The 24092-nt window shown below is 38.6% G+C and overlaps 1 protein-coding gene across 2 annotated transcripts in view; it reads right to left on the bottom strand.

Moving 5' to 3' along the window:
* LOC128994292 (transcription elongation factor SPT6-like) overlaps positions 1-24092 on the bottom strand; it is a 46369-nt gene that overhangs the window by 11273 nt on the left and 11004 nt on the right. For both annotated transcript variants that reach the window (XM_054418730.1, XM_054418739.1), the window contains exons 9-29: positions 23806-23914; positions 22903-23043; positions 21573-21761; positions 21081-21223; positions 20516-20778; positions 14451-14580; positions 13838-14017; positions 12970-13135; positions 11864-12100; positions 10494-10649; positions 9602-9814; positions 8579-8716; positions 7916-8065; positions 7480-7625; positions 5327-5528; positions 4826-5000; positions 3575-3696; positions 3122-3217; positions 2646-2797; positions 1805-2009; positions 615-926 (exon numbers count right to left, since the gene is read on the bottom strand). In XM_054418730.1, the coding sequence (XP_054274705.1) occupies positions 615-926; positions 1805-2009; positions 2646-2797; positions 3122-3217; positions 3575-3696; positions 4826-5000; positions 5327-5528; positions 7480-7625; positions 7916-8065; positions 8579-8716; positions 9602-9814; positions 10494-10649; positions 11864-12100; positions 12970-13135; positions 13838-14017; positions 14451-14580; positions 20516-20778; positions 21081-21223; positions 21573-21761; positions 22903-23043; positions 23806-23914 (3625 nt within the window). The remainder of the gene's footprint in view (positions 1-614; positions 927-1804; positions 2010-2645; positions 2798-3121; positions 3218-3574; positions 3697-4825; positions 5001-5326; positions 5529-7479; positions 7626-7915; positions 8066-8578; positions 8717-9601; positions 9815-10493; positions 10650-11863; positions 12101-12969; positions 13136-13837; positions 14018-14450; positions 14581-20515; positions 20779-21080; positions 21224-21572; positions 21762-22902; positions 23044-23805; positions 23915-24092) is intronic.

Genomic DNA, 24092 nt, shown 5'->3' with positions numbered 1-24092 from the left:
TAATTGTGCACACTGCAAAAAAGTCTTAAAAATTAACTATATAAAGTTTTGCTGATTTCCTAAACTCCTCTGCAGAGTTATTAATTATTTAAGTATTACAAACGACACAACTTTACATAAATGCTTCACACACCAAATAATAATTGTTTTCTAGTGATTTCCAGTAAATCATGGACGCTAACTAATTCACTAAATGTTAAAAAACAATAGGCTCTAGATTTTCATGTTTAGGGGTTTACGTGGTTAGAAACATTTTTTTTAAACCTACGTTTATTAAAAGATAATGTCTGTGGCAGTGAAATTACTGAACAACATGAGTAAATCTAACTATAAAGTTCTCATGCAAAGACCTGGAATAAAAATGTTAAGTTACACACATACAAAAAGTGCATGCAAGTTCATTTCCCTTAAACAGGCATAAATATTTATTAGCTGTGTAAATTCCTGTGCTAAATATCATGCCAGCTAAAAATATTTTCTATGCAAGCAAAAATTTTCAATCAGCGATGATCACCCTTTGAGGGGTCAAATTGAAGTGGAGTATCACCATTATTCCGTTCTTAAGTTTCTTTAAAAATAATTGTAACTAAATTTTTAAGTTAACATTTTTTTACCTTGGACACAGACACAATGTAATGTATTTTCTGTGGGTTCTTCTTCTTCTCCTCCTTCAAGAATTCCTCGGCTTTATCCTTCAGCCCTCCTTCGGTGTCTTTATAATATCTGAAGGCAAACAAGTCTCTAGCGTGAGCCGCCATCGGGTTCACGTATCTCGCTATGATTTCATCCAAGTCTTCAAACTCTTCGTTGCCGATCCACAACGATGTGCCGAGGGAGAAGGCGTTTTCCTTTCCTTCTTCTCTCACGTCGATGTGCTGGTAAATTCCGTCCGCTACTTTCCATGTAACCGTTAGATGATCGGCGCCCTGGAAAATACCGAAGAAACCATTGTTAAACAATAAACGGGGTGCGTGGAAAGTAACCATTTTTGAACCTTGTATCCCCTACATTTAGGAAAATGCATAAAAAGCATGTCTAACATAGAAGAGACATTTTAAGAGGGAATTAAAGAACGTTATAGAATTTTAATAAATCTACTTCTATATATTACATAAATATTTCAAAATAACTAAAATAGTTTAGTGTTCTCATCCCTAGTGCAAGATAATGTTATGATCGAATACCTACATTTAAACTTTATGATGAGAGTTAGTTAATAGTAAGACCCAAACTACTAGCATGTAACTGCAATTTCAAAATGTATCTGCCCGATTTAGAATGATGTACTAATTTAATTTGAGTTAAAATAACTTCTTGATCAACATTGTTTTGTGACCAAAACAAAACAACTGTTTTTGTTGTTTTATGTGTGTTAATCATGTTATCAAATTTACAAACAAGTAAATAAAAAAATACGTCTAATAAAGGCTTCTGAAATATATATTTACACTTATACTGTTTACTCACAAAATGGTAAATACTACATATAAAAGATGGTAAGTGGTAACTTCTTTGGATTAGAAACTTGAATCATCATCAGACCTAAACAGGCGAATGACGCCAATATAAATCGATTACCTCTTCCTATTTTTATATTTATTTACCGTCTTGTGAGTTAACAGTACAAGTGTGAAGTGTGAACATAAGTTTTTAAAGAGTTATTAGACATATATTTTATTTCAATATTTCAATTTACCATTATAGTCCACTCAATAAACACGACTGCGTCTTTAATCTTCAAATTCTACACAGATTACTTGTAGAAAGTTTTTTTAAAGCGTAAGTTATCAAATGAACATTTTACCTTGCTAGATGGTCGGATGATGCACTCGCCCTGCTCCATATTAACCATGATCTTCTCAGCCTCGGCGTAGGAAATGTTGTGGAACGCTGGATGCACAATCACTCTTTTGATGTACGTTTGACGTTGTTTCACCTTCTTCGCTTCTTCTTCAACTTTAATGTCTTTAGCTTCGGCTTCATGATCGTAGTACGGATCTTTGGTTGGTCTGAAAATATGATAAATCCAACTGAAGAATACAGTACTCTTACCTAATAGAGTTTTTAGAGTATAACCGGGTTAACACGTTTAAGTTACTGGCTATAAAAAATAAAGTGTTAAGTTATTAAATATTAAGAAGTATTCAAAATCTCTAAGCTATGTAAAAGGTGGGTTTATGAGGTAACAAGGTAGTTTACAAAATGTCTAATGCACAATTACAGTAGTTTAAGAAGAGGTTAAGTACTTATTAATTATTTTCATACAATAGAAAGTGTTCTAAACTTAACATAGTTTAAGTGGTGATGCCGTTGTTTAAAACTTTTTTAGGTTGTTTAGGTTTTTAAAGTGTGTTTGGGTTGATAAAAATGTGTTTAGGTAGTTTAAAGATGTTTAAGTTGTAGTTGTTTTTAAAGGGTGATTAAGTTGTTTAAAGAGGTTTTTAATTGATTGTTAAAGATGTTTGTTTAAGGAATTAAGCTTATCGGTGTTACAAATTCGAAAAGTTTTTCAAGTGAGTTTGAGAACTTGAGGCGATTAGGTAGAAACGAACATAAAGTACAAAAACTTCGACAACTTGAATATTTATGTTTGTATACGAAACAGCATTTTGAACAACACCTTTACGTCAAACAAGTCAACTCACCTCCACTCATGTTTCTTGTCGAGCAGGTCGGAAGACTTGGAAGTGGCATCTATGGCGAACCTATCAACGTCTATCTTGGTTATCCGACAGTGGATCATCTGTCCTCGACTGACTCTCTCCTCAGGGTCCGTCACATGTTTGTCTGACAGGTTCTACAACATAGCAGCAATAAAGGGGACTTATTATTTTGTTGGGGGGGAAATTTTTTAAACCACAATTTATATAAATATTGTATTATCTGGACTTTGTATACTCTACTGATTAGTTTAAAAAAGTTAAAACTGTCTCAGCAAAAACTAAATTGTTACAAGAAATTGAATTCTAGGTCTTCTAATGAAAGCCGCGTCAATTTGGTGTTCACACTATTTAAATAGAGTAATTACCAACTTGACTCACACTGTACAAAACAATCAATACATTAGACTTGGGATCAAGAAATGACAAACATTAATAGAACTGTAGACAAATATACATACCTTAATATGTATATACCCTGTGATACCATTGTCCAACCGGATTCGAACACCCGTCGCTTGTCCGGGACATCCACCAGCATCAAAGTGGTTCCACACCTGCAAACATTGCGTTTGGTTACTGCACACAAATAGGACCAAGTCTGGAGTCTTAACAGATAGCCAACATTTTCATTGGTAGAAGTGAAAGTTCTTTTAACAGTAACTTTTGAAGCCACAAAACAGATGCAGGATATGTGATTTTCCTGTAGTTTAAAATATATTCAAGCTAAAAAACCATCCATTCAATACGTTGTCACTGGATTAAAAACCTAAATGTGACTTGGCCTACTACTTACATTTAAGCCTTATAGGAAGCAATAAAAATTTGAGACATTTGGTGTATCAACTGGTAAAAAATTTATAACAAACTTTTTATTAAATAGCTACTAAAACAACTAAAAGCTGAAAACTAACCTCAGAGAGTTCCGGGAAGTCATTCTTGAGACAGAACGGACATTGCCACAAACCAGTGTCCTCCTTCCTTACAGGGTTGGCTTGATCTAACTGTTCTCCATCAGGTTTCTTGTGGGAGATTCCTGTGTTCAACATATATGTTTTTCAGTATTCATTAAAAGTGAGCTGGTGTGCCAAAAAGAGAGTAAATTACACAAACCCCATATGACGAACAAGAGGTAAAAATACAAGTAAAAATATTAACATTGCTAATCACAACGCGCATTGCTTGCTCACACTTATTTCTTTTTTGTTTGCAAACCTCTCTACTTATTTCCTCCAATAACTCCATTGTGGTAAAAGCTAATTAACAAAATTAACAAATTCCCTAAAAGAAACCCTCAAGCCTAGCCTGAAGTATACAGACTGTCCCAAAAGTCCCGGACCGGTTTAATATTTTCTAAACGACAACAGATAAATCAATAAGATTTTGCACATCAACACCACACTTAAAAATCTACTTTTTTAAACTACTATCAATTTTCTGTCATATCATGGGGACGTCCCGCAGGGAGTCAGAAGGAAATCTTAAATATAAGCATAGGTTGACATGCACATCAAATTAAAGACCTTTACTAGTAGATTACAATGCCGTAAATTCAAGCTCAAAAGAACGCCTGAGTAAAAAATGGCAGCCGTTCAAAGATTTCTTGAACCTGCCATTTTGAATCTTTGAACGACTGCCATTTTTTACTCAGGCGTTCTTTTGAGCTTGAATTTATGGCATTGTAATCTACTAGTGACTACTCTAATTTGTCTAATTTCTCTCTAATTTGATGTGCATATCGACCTATGCTTACGTTAACAATTTTTTCCCGATTCCTAGGGCTGTGCCCCCAAACGCAAATTAAATGAATCTTTGAACCACTGTCATTCTTGACTTGGTTGTCCGTTTGAGTTCAAATTTGCAGCATTATATTCTGCTAGTAAAGACCTTTAATTTGATGTACATGTCAACCTATGCTTCTATTTAAGATTTCCTTCTGACTCCTTGCGGGACGTCCCCATGATGTGACAGAAAATTGATATTTCCTTAAAAAGTACATTTTTAGGTGTGGTGTTGATGTACCAAATCTTATTGATTTATCTGTTGTCGTTTTGAAAATATTAAACCGGTGCGGGACTTTGGTACAGTCTGTATAGTGAACAGCGATTCCGCGCTAGAGCCTATTATGTGAAGGCAGGATATTAAAAAAGTTAACACTAGCGTACCTGTGACAGTGGCTTGAACCATCTTGCCGATGTAAAACGTCTCCGGACACTCATGAGTGAGCATGTTGAACAGCTCCATGGCGTTGGGGCTCTGGTACGGCTGACGTAAGTCTTTGTACCTGTGATTCAGCTCGGCTCGGATGTCGTACAGAGTGATGCTCTTGTTGCCGAAACCCTACAGAAGACAATGCAACGGACTTAATAAATGGATCTTTACGTCATATTGGCCTACTAAGATTACAATACGTATTGCTAAGAGAACTATATAAAGATCCAGTAATTATTCGCGAAGTATGTAGTAGATGGATATCTTTTGTGGCTACATTGTGGTACTCTCTTCAGGCAAAACAATGTATTATACTATACAGGTTCAATGTACGTTATACAGCAACAACCAAGATGTTAAGTGTGAAAGGAACCCATAATCTTGCGGAAAGACTATAGAGTTGCCATTGTTTACCACACTTCGTTAACAGATAGGTTACACCATTATTTCCTAACCTGTCTTTCCAACTCCTCAGCGAAGGCGTCCAAGTCAAGATCCTTGAGTCGTTCTGGAGCCTCCAGAATCTCCTCCAGTGCTCCAGCAGGGTTAGCGTCCTCATCATCATACTCCAGAGCGTCCACGGCCATCTTGCGCGCCCACTCGTACGTCTCTGGGTGTACACGCGAGCCGTCCAACACCTCTACGTATGACTCAGTACTGTGAACACACATAGTTTGCTGATCAGATTAGTCATGACTTTATTAATCAAAATCACTGCCCTCGCAATGGAAAAAACTTTTTTTGTATTTTTGCTGAAACTGAAAACAATCTTTAAACACCTACCAACTCCTAAAGTGTATTGAGCGGCAAAATATCAAAAGTTATGATGTTTTTTGGTAAAGATGGCTATAGGCGAGGGATTTCAAGGAATTTGTGGTGAATAGGTTTAACAGCAGGCTAACCTTACTGACAAAAATAGATGAACACAATAACACAAATAATACAATACAAACAAACAATAACACAAATAAACACATAGAATTTTTGTAGCTACTTGTTCCTTCTTCAGCAGAATCTTCTGTTTGTTCCTGTCAAAATACACTATGTGTTTATTTGTGCAGTTTCATTAGTGCAAGTTCAGTAAAACCTCGGACAAGCTCAATATAGGCCTCACAACTCAATTCTAAAAAAAAAGTGATATTTTCCCCTAGACTCAATTTTCTCAGGTAAACTAGTTGGACAGATCCTTATCGAAAAACTCCTAACTAGCCATTTGGTCTTCCTTAACCCTTACCACTCTCGTGTCGGCCGTGACATTGGCCATTTCGCAATTGTATCACATGTTGGCTTAAAAAAACTTTTTTGAATTTTTTAGGGATTTTGTTTATTTTGTATTATTATTAGTGTAATTGGGATTCGATCCCCGCCAAGTCACCAATGAATTTTATCGAAGTGATAATGCCGCAACCCTTAGGTCGAGCCTGAAGTAATGTGAAAAACAATCCCAGGCTCATGACTAGCGTCCTAGGACAAAAAAAAAAGAAAAAGAAAATACCCCCGCCGCAGCAAACCTGCAGACTTAGCGAATTTCCATTTGCCTGATTGGATTTAAACTAAAATGTCTCCTTAAAAAATATCACATTTATTCCCTATTTAAACAGAACTAGTCTAATGAGTACTTAGGTTTGCTGCAACAGGGAGGGTAAAAAAGTTTTTTTTTTTTATGTAGAATATTTAAAGGTACTGTGGTTTAGTAAGAAATTAATGTATTTTCCAACTTTTATCAAAATATGTTCATAAACAAGCAAACTACAACAGTTGACTTATTCTCCATAAGAATAACATGGGAATTTTAAAATTACAATTTTTTTGAATTTTCTCCGTAACAATTAGGCGCATAATAATGCTTCAATATAATAAATTATTTGTTTTTTTAAGCTCTACAAAATGGTTCAAAAAGAAAGTGTGAAATTTTGTGTTTTAGGGTCACAAATGGGAAAAACCTATTTTTACCCCATAAAACCCCCCATAAACCCCCGTTCCCATAGTCCGATCATGCTGGTTCGCGAACTCATTCAAGTTTATCCCGCCTTACACCTTCAAACCAAATTTTATCAAAACCGGACAAAAATTACTCAAGTTATCGTGCGGATGGACACATATATATATATCTATATATAGATATATAAAAATTTGAATGAATGGTGTTTTTGGCCTCTGGAGACATCAAAATGAAAAAGTAAATCGGTCCCGGGCTTAGGTCTTACCATGAGACCTACGGTAATAGCTACTTCCCTATAGAGAAATTCGCTAAAAAAAGTTTAATTGGGAGGAAGTTAAAATACTGGTAGGCTTTAATGACCTGCATAATAAATAAAACCCAGAACATAGGGCACAGGCCCTTAAAATGAGAGTGTTAAGGTTTAAACATACACATTGTTTAACTATTGGCACATATAAGTAAGTTGAAGAGGATAGTACACCTAAGTGGTATCTAGCACTAGCCACTGGTGTCTAGGGAAAGGTCCAGCAATCCAGCATTGCCCTCCTCACCCTCATGTACTACAACGGTGGAGGAAGACCCTGTGCGATAGGAATTTCCGCAAAGAGCTTGCAGCTCGTTTCCTCTGCACCTTACTTCTCTGTACTACAAGTAACTAGGGTTTACCTATCTCCGAGTGAGTTGGTGTCTATCTTGATGAACCCAGCACAATTGATAAACACTTTAGGTCCCATGTGACACGTGGTCACCAGCTGTGTTCTGTTCTCTAGCCTCTGATTGGTCTGCTTCATCAGCTTGATCAGTGCTGCACCCTGGAAAAAGGACGGAAACACTCTGTAACATTGTAACTTCCAATGGTTGAAGATGGTTTAACACTTCGTTATTGATATCTCTTCTTTGTGAATACAATGTACTAAACTGAGCTAAAACCTAACCTAACTGCTGGCGCCACAACACTGTGTGAAGACTTAAAAAACATACAATCGATATTTATACCGTGATAAAACTATATCCGATACGATACTACGAACTATATACAAACTATATCCGCTTGACATGACACCCTGCAAAGCTTATTGAACGATCTACTAGAGGTACGTACCTTCCTGGGCCCCAGTCCACACACAAACTGCACCAAGTTGCCGCTGTACACGTTGGCCACCACTTGGTTAATGTCCACGCCCACCTCGTTTGTGCGATTTACAAACTCCAGATTCAAGGCTTCCAGCAACTCCTCCCTGACAAGGTGGTCCTGCAAATAAACTCCATATTTAGGACATTTTGGATTATAGGTATTCATTATACTTTTTGGGTAAATTGTTTAATCCAATACTTATAGTAACTGAGTAATATTAAGTTATGAGAAAAACTTTTTATTTTGTCCACTTACTTATACAAAGTGAGCCTATCATTTTTCTGCTATTACGACACAAACACATTAGGCTGAGAAGCATTATTTTATTCTCATTTTTTTCGTTAGTCATATTGTGAGTAAAGATTTCCTATGAGTATGTGGTAAATGGTCATGGTAAGGCCCTTCATTATTTGACGTGGTTATCATAAAAAAATTACAAATGTGCATTAGTTAGATAGTTTCAACTGACGACTTTTATTGTACCAATGTCCAATGTTTAAGGAAATTAATCAGTATAAACTGAAAATTAACAGTATCCTCAATTTCTAAACCAACCTTTAGCTTGCAAGGTTTTACAGAATATCAAACATGACAATTAGGCTAGCAAACATCACTTGCCACTTGCCGTACCTGTAAAGGATGGTATCTCAGACAAAGAATTTCTTCATCAGATGTGCAGAGCTGAGAAAACTCCACCAACGGGTCTTGTATCCTGCGAGCGAGGGAGATTGCTTGACGCAGCAACATTGGGTAGTCTCGGAAATCATTCTGTCAACAAACCAATCAAAGTTATTCTTAACATGTTTCTCATATGTTTCAAAAGACACTGTTGCTCAAAAGGGATCTAGGATACTTTATAGGCAGAATTCTGTAATTTAGGTATAACAGGATTGAGGATTATTCTACTGGGATAATGGAATTTATTGTCACCAAAACGCTGTTTGCTACGAGTCTGAAATATACTGGGTTCAAGTTTAGTTTAAGGTTGTACATTATTTCTATAGAAAAATGGGTAAAAGAGATGTGAAAGAATTTCTTGGTTATCTATTCTGAAAATATAAGTGAACGCAACAAAGCAGTTTATATATGCAAAACAATATTTGATGAGGTTTCATGTAACGCCTTGCTTCCGAGGAATATCATGACATTGAAAATTCATGATCAAAATAATACTGAATAGCAATGGGTATAAATCAGGTAAAACACAATAATGTGTAAGAATTAAGAATTTACAAACAGGTTGTTTATTCCTTCCAAATTCTACCAAAAATTAAATAATCATTGATTTTTTTTTCTGATAACTTATGTGACGTTGACAAATCTAGATTTAATTGTTAGTTGTGCATCATTTCCTTCTTCATTTGATAAGGATGGAGGAACAAGATTAAGAAAATAGTGAAGTTTATGATTCTCTGTGGTTCTTATTTAATTGTTATTTTTGTACACTGCTAAAAATGGTATCTTACAAATAATTAATTAGGTCCTTAATCACCATGCTATATCCACACCGCAATTGTAGCCCACCCATTTGACTTGTAAACTATTGCAAATCTTACTTTTAAACAAGCAAAATACAAAGGCTCCTATCAGCAAATGGAACTGGAAAATCAAAGGGGCTCCAAAACAGAGCCCTGTGGAACACCATTTCCTCACCTCTCCCTTGATAGAGTTGGCGTACACCTTGGCAAACTCATTGTCCATGATCTCCACGGGCAACTGAGGAAACTGCTCGTCCTCCACAAGAGTTCCGATGATCTCCTTAACATCAGCTGACACCATCATGGCGTCCCGGGACTCTCCTCCGATCACCACCGCGTGCGGCCGCTTGGTGGAGATGAAGTTACGTAAAGCTAGCAAATCTGCCTCCTGCAACAATGATTGTTTGCTGTATTCCTCCCAAAATCCATGTAAAAAATTAACAAATTAATTGTGTAATGGGTTTTTCCACCCTAGTAGCATATTTTTAATGAAAGTATAACAAGCACTTTGATGGGAACAAGATCCAATCTCCTCTAATTTGTGGTTATACCAGGAGTTAAGCCAGTCAACCCCAATCAATCAGGGGTTAAACCAGTCCCCTCACAAAAAACGAGCCATGACTACAATAAAATCTGTGTCTGGCAAGAGTAAAATCTGAGAGACAAAATCTCTCTCATATTTTGTCTGAGAGAGATTTTACTCTTGCAGTAAAATCTAAGAACCCCTCTAGGCTAGTAACACAGTAAAACACCAAACTAAAAACTTAGCTTGAAATAAATTTGGAGGTGCCCTAACTTATGAATGGTCTTTCTATAAATATTCACAGTATTGAATTTGTGGCTTGCAAGAAAGAGCGGCGTAAGTACATAGGCTTACCATTTGTATTTAAGCCTCTTCGTCTTGCAAGCGTAGAATAGCTTTTTTTAGTCTTGTGCAGACATCTACAATTAGCCCCCCTCCAAAGAACCCCTAGACCAGCTTGCTCCCTGAGTGACAGGAGCATGATTAAAGTGTCAAGCACATCGATTTCAAGTCCATCAGAAAATAGCACAAACTCCTCACGTACCTTGAGTAACTTCTCGTCTTCCCTGAAGGAGTTTTTCCGTTTCAGCAAGTTGGGCAGTCGCAGATGGTCGGTGCACTCTCCGTCTGGAGCTATCAGACAGGCGAAAGCTGCCTGGGAATAGTCTGGCACATAGGCGATCGCCATAACCCGCAGACCCTGAAATCACCACAGTCAATGTAGAAAGGGATGGATAGGCGATTTGTGGCTACAAAAATGAGATATCGATTGGTAGGTCTGTAGACTGACCAAGGACCAATAGGGAAGCACCTTAGAACCAAGTCAAGCAAACCAATGCAGATTTTGGGAAAACTGGTGAATTATTTCAACACTTTGTAGCTGACTGTCCAGATCTTTAACAGAGAAGATTGAGATTCCACAAGGCGACTATGAGTCGTAGGCATATGGGTGTTCTAAAGCTGTAAGGCTTATGGGAGTAATTTAAAGGGGTGCTTCAAAACTATAAAATCGAAGTAACTAGGGGTAACTATAGACCCTAACATCCCCCTCCCCCAAGAAAATTAAGAAAATATTTGTTAGTAGATTATTGCTAAGATAGCGGAACAACCTAAATAGGAGACTACTACGGAACAAGAAACAAAATATATTGGGCATAAAGACCCCTCTGTTACCAACTCAAATATTCCTTGGTTGGTTTTTCAAGGCTTTAAGCCAGGATTTTGATTTGTAGAATACAGTAGCTTCCCTTAGAGGAAGTACAGGTAGACCATAACACACATGATAAAGGAAAAAAGGACACAATATTTTGTCCCCTGGTGGACTATTTCAAGTGTAGACAAAGAGTGTTTAAAAATGTTTGACTCAACACCATTTAGTGAAATTTGTCTAGACACTTGAACATCCACCCCTATTCCCTTTAGGCTATTCTACAAATTAAACATTCTTTGGTGGGTAACGCTGTGAAAAATTCTAAATTCGGTGTGTAGTGTTAAGTTTTTTTTTTTTTTTTTTGCCATTTTGACCATTTTGCCAAAGACTTTTTTTCCATTCTGACAAGACTGCCCTAACAAAAATCCTTAACACCACGGAGAAGTAAGGTACAGAGGAAACAGTTAATGGTAAACTTAAGTGGCGTCTAGCACTAGTCTCTGGTGTCTAAGTTACTACAAGTTACAACATCCTCGTTGGAGGAAGAAAAGGAATTTCTGTACAGTGCTCGGCGCTCAGGCTCTTCCTTGCTCGTAACAAGTATATTTAGAGCCAAATACTAGCTATAAGCGCACAGTCGTCCCATAAGCAAGTTTCCGATGTACCTTATTTCACTGTGAGAACACCTATTCACTGGTCACACCTAGGTTAAGTCGGAGGAGAGTTAGAAAACTGATAACAGTCATAAAACACAATTCCCTCACCTTGCTGGCGTCCCAGTCGTCGTCATCCTCATCCCCAAAGTCCACACTGAGAGGTGCTACCTTGATCCAGTTGTACAGTTTCCGACAGCAAGCCTTCATCACCGCCTCCTTGGCTTCCTCCAGCAAGTGGGCTCGCAGTTCCTTCTTCAGATCAGGCAGAACCATCTTCTTCAACGCCATCTCCACACTCTCCATCCGCAGCAGGTTCCACTCCTGCACGTTCTTGCTGAACTCATCCTGGAGAAGAATGTTTCGTTAGATTTCCCTCTTAATATTATACAAAAGTATTTTACACCCAAGGTTAAGATGGAGTGGTCATGTCAAAAGAATCAAGCACCTTACTTACAGGAGTAATCTAATAGGAAAGCGCAGGTTGGAAATGGATCAAATTTAGCTAGGTTACCTAAGAAGAATAGATTGTGTTCATTAACTACCCATTAAAGGCTCCGAATTTTCTCAGGTAAGCAAGCTGAAATCTATTCCTTTTCAAAAAGTCCCTAGGATGTGAGGTTATGGTTACAAAAAAGTTTTATTTTCTGGAAGTCAAGCTGAACAAAATACACATAAGTCTGTGAACTCTAATCATTTTAGGGATTTTTGGAAAGGAATTGAGTTCAGCTTGCTTCGGAGAAAAGTAGAGTCTACAGGCAATATATACACAATAAAAGACCACAATATAATATTCTTAGGTAACCTAGCTGAATTTCATCCCTTTCCAAAACAACTACTAGTGAAATTCAAGTATTTTGACAATAATACAAGGTATTTGCTATGACTGGGCCAGTTTTAAAAGTTAGTTGTCAGGTTTACCAGTTTTTATTAATAAAAAAACCGTGAAGCAACGGAAAATCTCAGCCTCAGGTTTTGTTCATCGGTTGCTAACCAATAATTTTGCTGCAATTGAGGGAGACAATGATGACTTGACACTTGACTGTACTTGTTTGTTGTTATAGCGTGCACAACACACACAGTCAACTTCCCATACCTGCACATCTCTTGCTACCTTACATCTTAATTTGTTACAGACTGAAACTTGCGGCTAAGTTAATGAGTATTAATTTATCCTCTATAGTTAGATTTGGAATGGATTAACCGCTTCGACTTACCCTGTAGTAAAGTTGTTTAGCCTCCTCCAAATAAGATGAGCTGGTGATTCCCTCGATTTGGTCGTTAATGCTCATCGTGATAAGCCGATCACTCTGTGCGATAGACAACTTGAGGAACATGTCTGCGGTCAGATCTCTCACTGGCTTGCCCTTCACGTACTTCATGCTGCAACAAAAATGTGTTTTTTACTACTCAAATTTAGAAACCGATAACTTGTTAAAATGTCATTCTGGGACCTAGTATTTTTTATTCTTTGTTAAAGAAATGAAAACAATTATAACACAATTTAAGTTGGCTATAAATTAGATTGTTGATAATTTTATTGACGTATTTGTTTTTTACTGCTTTCAGCTAGTTTACCTGGAAGTTCTAGACAAGCATTTGCAAGAATCGTACTATTGGCCCTAATTAATTATTATCAATGATATTATTATTCAGGAGTTTTACCGCTGCAATTTATTGCACTTTTCAGAAACTAGAAACTCTATAACCCCAGTGTAGATAGTGGTCAAATCTCTAGCGAAACTATAGTTTTTTACAGAACAGTTTATGATTGTTTTGGCAGAAATATTTCATCGGTGTTTCAGTGGAATAAAGACTAAATTAACATTTTCAAAATATTCATCCAACTAGTGCAAATTCAGTTACAAAAAAAACATTGTTGGCTCTCCACAATATCAATATTTGTCTAAAACATTCATGTAACATAAGAGGCACACAACATCGATAAAAAACATTGACGATAGAAAAACACAGATGATTAAAAAACATTGGATGCTCATCCCTAAAGACTGTACCAGATATGCAGATAACCATACTGTAGTCAGAACTTCTCCTCTCTACTCTGACCCTATTCCCATCACTAACCTATAACAGGGATGGTTCTCGTCTATCTCCTTGAGTCCCTTCTTGGTCGGAGCAATGTCCAGCTTCGCTCGCTCAAAGAACGTCTCCCTCACGCAGTTCCTCACCAAGGGGTCGCGAGCTATCTGCATCGCAACCATGTACTTTGCGGCCCGCAGCGCGTCTTCTGGTGTGGTGAATTTGCTGCAAATAAGTATAGTTGTAAAACTGATTCTTCCATTTAATCTATTTTATTTTGTGCTAGATAGATACAGTCTTTAAAGTTGCTGTTAGTTTTCAAAATGAATCAATCAAATTAAATGTGTAGCTATTGTTAATATTTATGCTTTTATAAAATATAACATGAAATTCAATTAAAACTTGGAGAAAGTAAGTAAGATCAAATTTATTCCCATTTTTTTTTATTTGAGCTAAAGTATTTTAAATTACTTTAAGATTATGAGACAATATTACAAGTTGATGCTTCAAGAGGAATAGCCTTTTATCTCTGAAGAGGTTTTCATGAAGACAAAACAACAGTAGTGTGTCATTTTATTGATCTATAAACCCTGGAGTCTAATTTTCTTAAGTTAACAAGCAAAACCACATCCCTAAGAATGTTGATTGTGTTACATACCCAGAGACATATTCCTGAGCCAGCTCCAAGGGTGAGACAGCCTCTTGCTCCACCTCATGTCTCTGATAGTTGTCTCTCAGGTTCTCGCCAAACTGTTCCGGAGTCAAACCAAACCTCTTGGCAAACCCGTCTGAAACATATATCACATCATCAATAGGCCCTGAGTCCTATGATTAAATATACACTCCTCTTAAATATAACCAACTTTTAGGGATGTATTTGTAATAGGATACTGATCCAAGTTGGTGGCAGTTTTAACGGCTAGGGATGTTTTTTAACACCATTCTAAGTTGCTTGAAGAACAATATTCACGCTATTTTGAGATTGCTAAGAAGGCCGATTAGATCAGTTGTTAGAGGTCTGCTGGTCCCCGATTTTCAGGTTGGGTCGGACAAGAAATTTTCCGAGAGGTCGGGTGTAGGTCAGATATAATTCAAAAGCCATGCTTGGGTCGAGTTAAACTGAGCTCTTATTTTTGCGATTGCAAGAAGCGTCTGTGAAGAAGCTCGATTGAAGATGTACGATTTCCTCGTTACCGTTAAGATGCACACGGTTTGTCCACGATTGTAGGAGACGATAATATCAACGTGACCGCGAAAAATGTTTAGAATTTAGCCGTGCCCAAGGAATATGTTTAAAATTTTTCCTGATTGTGGAAGATGTTCGTCAATTCACTGCGATAAGGGAGAGATAATGGACAATATTGTATAAACTAGTAGTGTTAGAATTTATTTATTTTAATTATTTAATAAAAAATCAATACTCTTTAAAGCAACCCAATTCTGTCCGAGGTCTCAAGGATAGAATAACCCGAACCAACCTGAAATAAAATCTCTGACCCATCCCTACTGAGTTAGTTTTATCAAATATGTTATGACACTGTTGTAAATAAGAAGAGAATTAGCCTAAGTTATTATTTGAACAATGTAGAGTAGAAGGACAATTAGTGACCTTTGGAACCTGGGTTTGGAGATAAGCCCCCTCCCCTACGAGAGCAAGACGATGCTTCAGTTTGAGCTGAGATCCAGGTACGACTAGACGGGTTAATCTGTTCTGATCTATTAGTTCGAGTTCGTTAAATTTAGTAAGATTAAAGTACTTAAACATATGTTTTTCGGGGTAAAACAAGTGGCGACGAGGTGTTTTTTTCGAAATCCGTTCGCGTTTTTATCAGTATTGAAGCTTAAAAGTGCGTTTTTACACTTTGCCAGAAGTTGCAATTTCGTGCAGGAAAAGTGCGTAGCGTGTGTGGGAACAGTTCCAAAGTAACAGTTACCGTTCCGAAATAATAGGTTCTACAGCGTCACCAATTTCGGCAGTCACGGTTCCAAAACCTGTTCCAGACCGAGTGCAACTGTTCCAAATGTAGCAGTTACTAGTAACAGTGACCGCTTGCCCGCCTTCGTTCGTCATCCATCAAGTGATGACTCATCAATGAAGACAGTTTTTAACCTGCAAGTTGCAAGAATCTTGTCATTTTCATGTCACGGAAGGAAAGTTTGGGAATTGTGAAGATAAATGATTTTTGAGTTTAAAATCAGTTTAAAGTGTGCAGATAATTGTTTCTACAATGAGTAAACAACTGATAGGTAAAGTCAGTGAGTTTAATGAAGAACTGGAGACCTTTGAAAATTATTCTGAAAGGCTAAGCAATTTTTTCACGATTAATAAAATAAAAGATGAGGAGAAATTGTCATATTTCATATCAATCATGGGGCCAAGGCTCTATACTACGCTTAAAGACCTACTTCATCCAAAGAAGGTAGGTGAGGTAGCGTTTAAGGGGGCAATGGAAGTTTTGGAGTCACATTTCCTGCCTAAGATTAACACGACTTATGAGCGATTTCTGTTCAATAAAAGGTCACAAAAGGAGGGAGAGTCAATATCAGACTATTGTATGCAGTTAAAGAAACTTGCTGCTTCTTGTAAGTTTGATAAATTTCTTGATGAAGCGCTTAGAGATAGGTTTCTTTGCGGCCTAAAGTCGGCAGCTATCCAAAGTAAACTTTTGGCAGAGGGGGATTCCCTAACCTTCTCTAAGGCAATGGATATTGCATTGGTTATTGAAAATGCAGATCGTAATGTTAGATCTCTCCACCCTGAAAGAAATGTAGGTGAAATCAATTTTGTTAAGCCTACCCCGGGCATAAATCGGAAGGGGCAGGGATCATTTAAGCCTAGGCCTAAGGGTGTGTTTCAGCAAAAATGTTACCGTTGCGGTAAAACACATGACTCCAAAAACTGTCCTTATGTTGAATTCACATGTTTCAATTGTCAGAGAAAGGGTCATCTTTCTAATATGTGTCAATCAAGTAAGCCTTCTAGGCCTAACAACAAATATGGTAAGCCTAGTAATAAATTTCACAGTAGGCCTATGGGCCGTGTAAATATATGTGAATCTGGCAGCGAGGAAGATGAATCACCCGCTGGCCAGCCAGACTTGGATTATGAATTAGGCCTTCATACAATAGCCTAGGCTAACCAGTCACAATCTAAAGTAAATAGATTTGTCACAACTGTCATGATTGATAAGGTCCCGATTGAGATGGTTGTGGATACTGGGGCTGTAGTTACGGTTATGCCTGATAATATTTATTTTGAAAATTTTTATAAAAAGGAAACTAAACTGGAAGAGTGTCATATTAAGTTGAAAACCTACACTGGAGAGGATATAAATGTTCTTGGAAAGTTTCAGGCTAATATTAGCACCAACACAGGAGACAGCCAGCATCTGCCGATTGTCGTCATCGAGAGCGCCGGAGCGCGCCAGCCATCGCTACTGGGACGTAATTGGCTAGAAAAGCTTAAACTGGATTGGAGTTCAATGGGACCTAGTGATCAGGTTGCTGCCAGCGCAGAGACGAATGTGCATCAGCTTAACGGTAAGACCGTTCTAACCTCTGACTTAGGCCTAGTTAATGAATTGAAGAAGAAATATGCTTCTGTTTTTGAGAACACTATTGGAGAGATTAAAGATATTTCTGTGGATTTAGTTTTAAAAGAAGGGGCTAGGCCTGTTTTCTGTAAAGCCCGAAATGTCCCGTATGCTCTGCGCAACGCAGTTGAAAATGAATTAGGCAATTTAATGAAAAATGGTGTAATTTTCCCAGTTACTCAGTCAGATTGGAGCTCTCCAATAGTAGTAGTTCCGAAAAATAATGGAGGAGTGCGCCTATGTGACGACTTTAAATCTACTGTTAACCCCTGGTTAAGAACCGACCACTACCCTCTCCCTAACCCTGAAGACATTTTTGCAAAAATATCAGGATCCAAGTGTTTCTCTAAGTTAGATCTGACGGCTGCTTATAGTCAACTAAAAGTTAGCCAAAGCTCACAGGAACTTCTAACTATTAATACTCATAAGGGTCTTTATCGATATGCTCGACTTCCATATGGTATTACGAGCGCTGGGGCGCTATTCCAAGCTACAATGGACAAAATTTTGTTTGGGTTAGAGGGTACAGTATGTTACCTGGACGATATTTTGATTTACAGTATAAATACACAAGACATGTGTACTAAGGTAGATGCGGTGTTGAAACGCTTGTGTCAATATGGCGTTCAAATTAACACGTCAAAGAGTGAATTCTTTCAGAAAAGTCTGAAATTTCTTGGGTATCGAATTGATGAAAAGGGAATTCATCAATCGGATGACCTTACGAAGGCTATTGCAAACGCTCCGAAGCCTGAAAATGTTACGCAGCTGCGATCTTTCCTAGGCTTAGTCAATTTCTATGGCAAATTTTTGCCAAACCTGTCAACTTTGCTCCATCCTTTATATAGGCTATTGAATAAGGATGTACCGTGGAATTGGTGCAAAGAATGCGAAGCTACATTTTTACAGTGCAAGAATCTACTCGTTAAGGACAACGTTCTAATGCCTTACAACCCGAATTGGACATTATTGTAACCTCTGACAGTTCCAGCTACGGAATTGGATGTGTGATTGCTCATAACCTACCTGACGGGGCAGAACGACCAATCGCATTTGCGTCAAGAGCCTTATCCAAGTGTGAGGTTAAGTATAGCCAAATTGAGAAGGAAGCACTGGCTATCATCTTCGCAGTGAAGAAATTCCACAACTTCTTGTATGGTAGAAAATTCACCCTTGTGACTGACCATAGGCCACTCACTTTTCTCTTAGGTCCAACAAAAGGGATACCGACTCTGGCTGCAGCACGGATACAACGATGGGCTCTAACACTTGCGGCCTACGACTACAATATTCGCTACAAAAGAGGGGAAGAAATTTCGAATGCCGATGCACTGTCGCGGCTGCCATGTGAGACATCTGAGGAGGAAGGTGAGATTTGATTCTTTTCAGCTTCATACCGACTACCAATCACTTCCAAGGAAATTGCAACAGCAACTAAATTTGACCCAGTTTTGTCGAAAGTATTGGATTTTACTTCTAACGGTTGGCCTAATTTTGTAAATGATGAAACCGTAAAGCCATACGCCAATAAAAGTTCTCAGCTGTCTGTGGAAAAAGGTTGCCTATTGTGGGGAAGCAGAGTGGTGATACCACCCACCCATCGTAAAGAAATCTTGATTTTACTTCACTCCGAGCACCCGGGAGAGTCTAGGATGAAATCTTTAGCCCGTAGCTTTGTTTTCTGGCCTGGAATGGACTCGGAGATCGAGAACATGGTCAAGAGTTGTTCAGTTTGTCAAAGCACTCGCAAGTCTGCTCCTCTGGCTCCACTACAACCCTGGGCGTGGCCCAAACACAACTGGCAGAGACTACATCTCGACTTTGCCTCATTTGAAGGAAAGGAGTTCCTAATCTTGGTTGATGGTCACTCCAAATGGATTGAGGTCTTTTATATGCCAACTACAACAGCTAGGCAAACCATAGAAAAACTGAGGCATTGTTTTGCAACGTTTGGCTTACCAACTACTATTGTAACTGATGGTGGTCCCCAATTTACATCCCAAGAATTTAATGAATTTTTAAGTTCTAATGGAATCCATCATGTCTTGTCTCCGCCTTATCACCCAGCCTCAAATGGACTCGCCGAGAGAGCAGTCCAGACAGTGAAACATGCTCTTCACAGGCAATTGCTGCATGATGCAAAATACAACCAATCACGGTCGCTTCAGCATCGAATAGACTCATTTTTGTTCTCATACAGGAATACCCCACACACCATAACCAATTTGACCTCTTCAGAGGCTGTGTTTAAATTCAAGCCCAGAACTCAACTTAGCTTGCTGAAACCTCATTTAGCAGACCAAATGCTTAACAAGCAAGAAAGTATTGTCAAGAGTGCCAATGCTCATCGTGGAAAGCAACGAACATTCACACTTCAAGACAAGGTTTACGTAAAAACAGTACGTAACGAGAAGATCAATTGGCAGCCTGGCGTTATCACTAAAGTAATAAGTCCAGTAACATATTTGGTCAAAGTCGACAACCGAAGTAGATTTGTAAATGCTGACCACCTGAGGGTAAATCTTTCGGAGGGGGAAGATGGTGACAGCGATAGTGATATCTTGGTACAATTTCCGAGAGAACTTTACCAGAGCCCGGCGGAACATCGAATATCGCCAGCCAAACAGCAAGGGTCACCAGCGAAACCAAAATCACCAAATCAAGGAACCCGCACATCACCTATGGCAAAACCAATAGTATCGCCCAACGGCACAAATCAAGGAAGCCCAGCCACACTCCGTCGCTCTAACAGGACCATTAGAGCGCCTCGGAGATTGGAGATGTAAGAAGACGCAAGAAGATGTATCTCCCCCAATGTTGTGTACATAAATTTTAAAAAGGAATTTTATTTGGTTGGGAGGAGATGTTGTAAATAAGAAGAGAATTAGCCTAAGTTATTATTTGAACAATGTAGAGTAGAAGGACAATTAGTGACCTTTGGAACCTGGGTTTGGAGATAAGCCCCCTCCCCTACGAGAGCAAGACGATGCTTCAGTTCGAGCTGAGATCCAGGTACGACTAGACGGGTTAATCTGTTCTGATCTATTAGTTCGAGTTCGTTAAATTAAGTTAGTAAGATTAAAGTACTTAAACATATGTTTTCCGGGGTAAAACAGACAACATGACCTACCTATCTTTGCTTTCCTACACATGGCGTAAGGTCCGCTGCGCACAGCTTGTTTGATGGTGTCCGAGGGTGGTGGGGGCGGTGGCTCCACCACCTCTACCTCGTCTCCCTCCTCTCCCCCCGCCTCCCTCCGTCGTGCCTCCGCCTCAGCCGCACGCTCCTTGGCTCGCACTGCCTCCTGCATGGCCGGCACCTCGTGTCCATAGTGTAACAGGAAGTGAGAGTGGACGTCCTTTAACTCTTCAGTGGTCTGGACGGCTCGCAACCTTTAAATAGAATGGTCAATGTAGTCATGAATTTGAAAAGTGTAACTCTATACACAAATTTTCAAATAACTTTACAATACAGAGTCCAAACTTAAACTTGTCCCAACGTAAAAATTTAATTCACGGTTTATTTGCAGTTTCTTACTGTAATTTTTGTACATTTTTTGTACCACTGATAAGGGACCATTGTTTAAACTAAGCACAAGGCAAAATAACAATATTGCAGCGTGTCAGAGCTAACCTCAAAGAAAAATTCAGTATGGAGACCCACAATAAAAAACTCGACACATTTCTCAACGAACCTGTCAATATCCTCATCACGGATGAGTCTGATGCCCTCTGGTAGATCTGCGTTGATATCTTTAGTCAACTGTTCTGCTTGATAGTCCCTCATCTTCTCAAACAGGCTGATCAGTGTCATCTTGCGACTTCTCAGTAAGCACCACTGTTAGAACAGTAAAAAATTATTAAAACCGCTACAAATCTTTGGTTTTCCAACATTTATAAGTTAAGGTATTTTTAGAATATTAAACAAAACTTACTGTTAAATATAGTCATTACTTTGTGTGGAGTAAAACAGAAAAATTTTAAATAGCTGCCATTTTGAAATATTTATTGTGAAAAATTGCCAAAACTTGTTTATTAACAGAAGGCCATTAGCCTGTAGGCTAATATTGACTGAGTGGATTCTTTTTAACTTGTCTCTAGGCCTACTATCTCTAAAGTTCAAGAAGAACAATTTAAGATTCTTTACAGTAAATCTAAATATAACGTAACTTTTATGGTTATTGTACCTTAGCATCAAACTTGTAGACACGCCAAAGATCGTTGATGGTGAGTTCCGGCTGCACGTACTCTTTGCGGTAAAAAGCAATGAACGGAACTTCGAAGAAATGGTTCCTCATGAAATCCAGCGCCTTCTTGATCTTGCCCACCATTTGCGGTCCTCGCCGCTGTCTGTCGCGTTGCTCTGGCGGCCCGTCCTGAATATAACAGTTAAGAGATAAATAAACAAATTATGTCAAACTATCTAAACACAAGACATAGATGAGGGTTGTAGTACAGTAGACTTCCTGTTATCCGGACTCCTCGGGACCGAGGCCAGTCCGGATAACGGGTTTCCCGGTTAAACCGACGTCCCCAAAAACTCCTTAAAACGGACTGTTTACTGTGATATTTGACTTAAATTTAGGAGAGCATTGTATTTAGAAACGTGATCACTGGTCTCAAATCTTTCCCACGAGAACAGTCGTTTCAGTACTGCCCACTTCCTGCCGATCTAGTCCGGTTAAACCAATGTGCTGATAAAAATTGTCCGGTTAAACAGATGTCATTTCCGCCGAGTGTAGTCCGGTTAATCCGATGTCCGGTTAAAAGGTATCCGGATAAGAGAGAGTCTACTGTAGGTGTTAGCTAAAATATTTTAATGAAGCTTATTCTATCCAAGAAAAGCAGTAGCCGTAGCAGAAAGCACTGAGCCGTTATTTAAAGAGTTATGGAACACTTTTTCCTAGTCAGAGAAGTTAAAAATAAACAGAAAATATACATCCACCACTAAATATCTTGCTACTGCAGGGGAGTCAAATGAATGCTTAGTTGACATAACCCCAACTATCCTAAATAAAGAGATTTAAGGCCATTTCAGAACCTAATATTTGTTTAGGATTTTTTTAGGAATAGTTTAGCTAGCTTTCCTGAGAAAATAGAGACCAGAGGCTAATAGACACAAAACAAAAGAACACAAACATAACACTGATATCGTGTCTTGGAGTAAAACTTGTTTATAGAGTAGGTTGAAGAGGAAATCTACAAAAAAAAACCTTACTAGCCAAGTGGCATTCCTTTATTATACGTGTAGTCTATGACTGACATTCAAGAGCTATTTCGGTTCAAACACATCTGCTGCCAGACGTTTTTACATCATTTTAACCATACGGCATTGTCGTCTGCTCTAATACACTCCGTTGGTCAGCTACTCACGTCACATGGACGATTCCCGTAGCCTAGCTAATTCTTCAACCGATTTGTATTTCATTAACATGATTCGGTCAACATCGGTTATGGTTTAACACAGTGGGCTTAAAAAGGAATTTGTTGTATATGTTGTAAACACTGTCAACATACCTGACTGGAGATGGTAGTTTTACAGAAAGCTTGTTTGTATATCCACTCGGCCTCCTTGTCCAGTTCGTCTGAGCCCTCGGCTGTCGGAGTGACTGGGAACTCTCTCAGTTGCATCCTTTCGGGGACATCCGTGTTACGTATCTACAAAACACACAGAGCAATGCATCAACATCGTCCCATTTAACATGACACTGAAATTCACAGTTTAGTGACAGTCGTCATTACAGATTTTCAAATCGATTTGTTGTATCATTATCAACTTGAATGCAACTGCTTGATAACTTGAATGCAATTGAAAACAATAATTTAGTAAAGCCCCGTTCACACGGGGCGAGTTTACAAGCTACACGCCAGCGTGTAAGAAGCCGGCGAGTTGGCGAGTGTGCTTGTGTTCGGTTCACACGGAGCTTGTCAACTCGCCAACTCGCAGACGTGTAGAAAGACGCCGGCGAGTCGGCGAGTGCGCTTGTAGTCGTTCACACGATGCTTTTTCCACTCGCTCAGTAGCTGGCTTGAACCAAATCCTCCAACATCTTTGAGTAACAAGCGCACAAGCACAAGCAACTGTGTTCACACTGGGCTACTTTACACGCCTACTCGCTCAAAAGCTGGCGAGTTGGCGTGTAAAGTAGCGGCAGCGTCAACTTTTTCCAGAGCTTTTTTACAAGCAGCTTTTGAGCGAGTACGTCGTTCACACTGAGCTATTTTACTAGCTGCGTGTAAAAAAGCCGGCGTGTAGCTTGTAAACTCGCCCCGTGTGAACAGGGCTTAACAGACAAAAAAGTTCAACAAAGGTTTCTCAGTGATTCAGGACCTTGTTAGATTATTGGAGATTATGGATTTTTGATGCTGTATCTGTATAATATAGTACCATCTACTATCGCAAATCTGAATCATACACACCTCATTATCCAAATCGGTGAAATGACCTCTCTTGAGTTCACTGGGCTCGTATATCTCAAATATTGATTTTCTTGTTGGTTTTTTCTTCGCTGCCTTCTTTGGTTTTCTCCTGTAAGGTCAAATTTACATTAAAGACAGCCGCTACTTTAGTTGTTTCCGAAATTCACAGCATTTTTCTCTTTTGTAAAAATTCACATACTATTCCCAGTTTTCCAGTTGCGCTAAGAACAAAAATGTGAAAAATCAGGTAGCCTAATTTACTGACAAAATGGGTTTAGTTATTATAT

Source organism: Macrosteles quadrilineatus, unplaced genomic scaffold (genome assembly GCF_028750875.1).
Source record: "Macrosteles quadrilineatus isolate MER2022 unplaced genomic scaffold, UCM_ALF_1.0 Scaffold_1__1_contigs__length_201487025, whole genome shotgun sequence".
Taxonomy (NCBI): domain Eukaryota; kingdom Metazoa; phylum Arthropoda; class Insecta; order Hemiptera; family Cicadellidae; genus Macrosteles; species Macrosteles quadrilineatus.
This window is presented reverse-complemented; position numbering and strand designations above follow the sequence as displayed.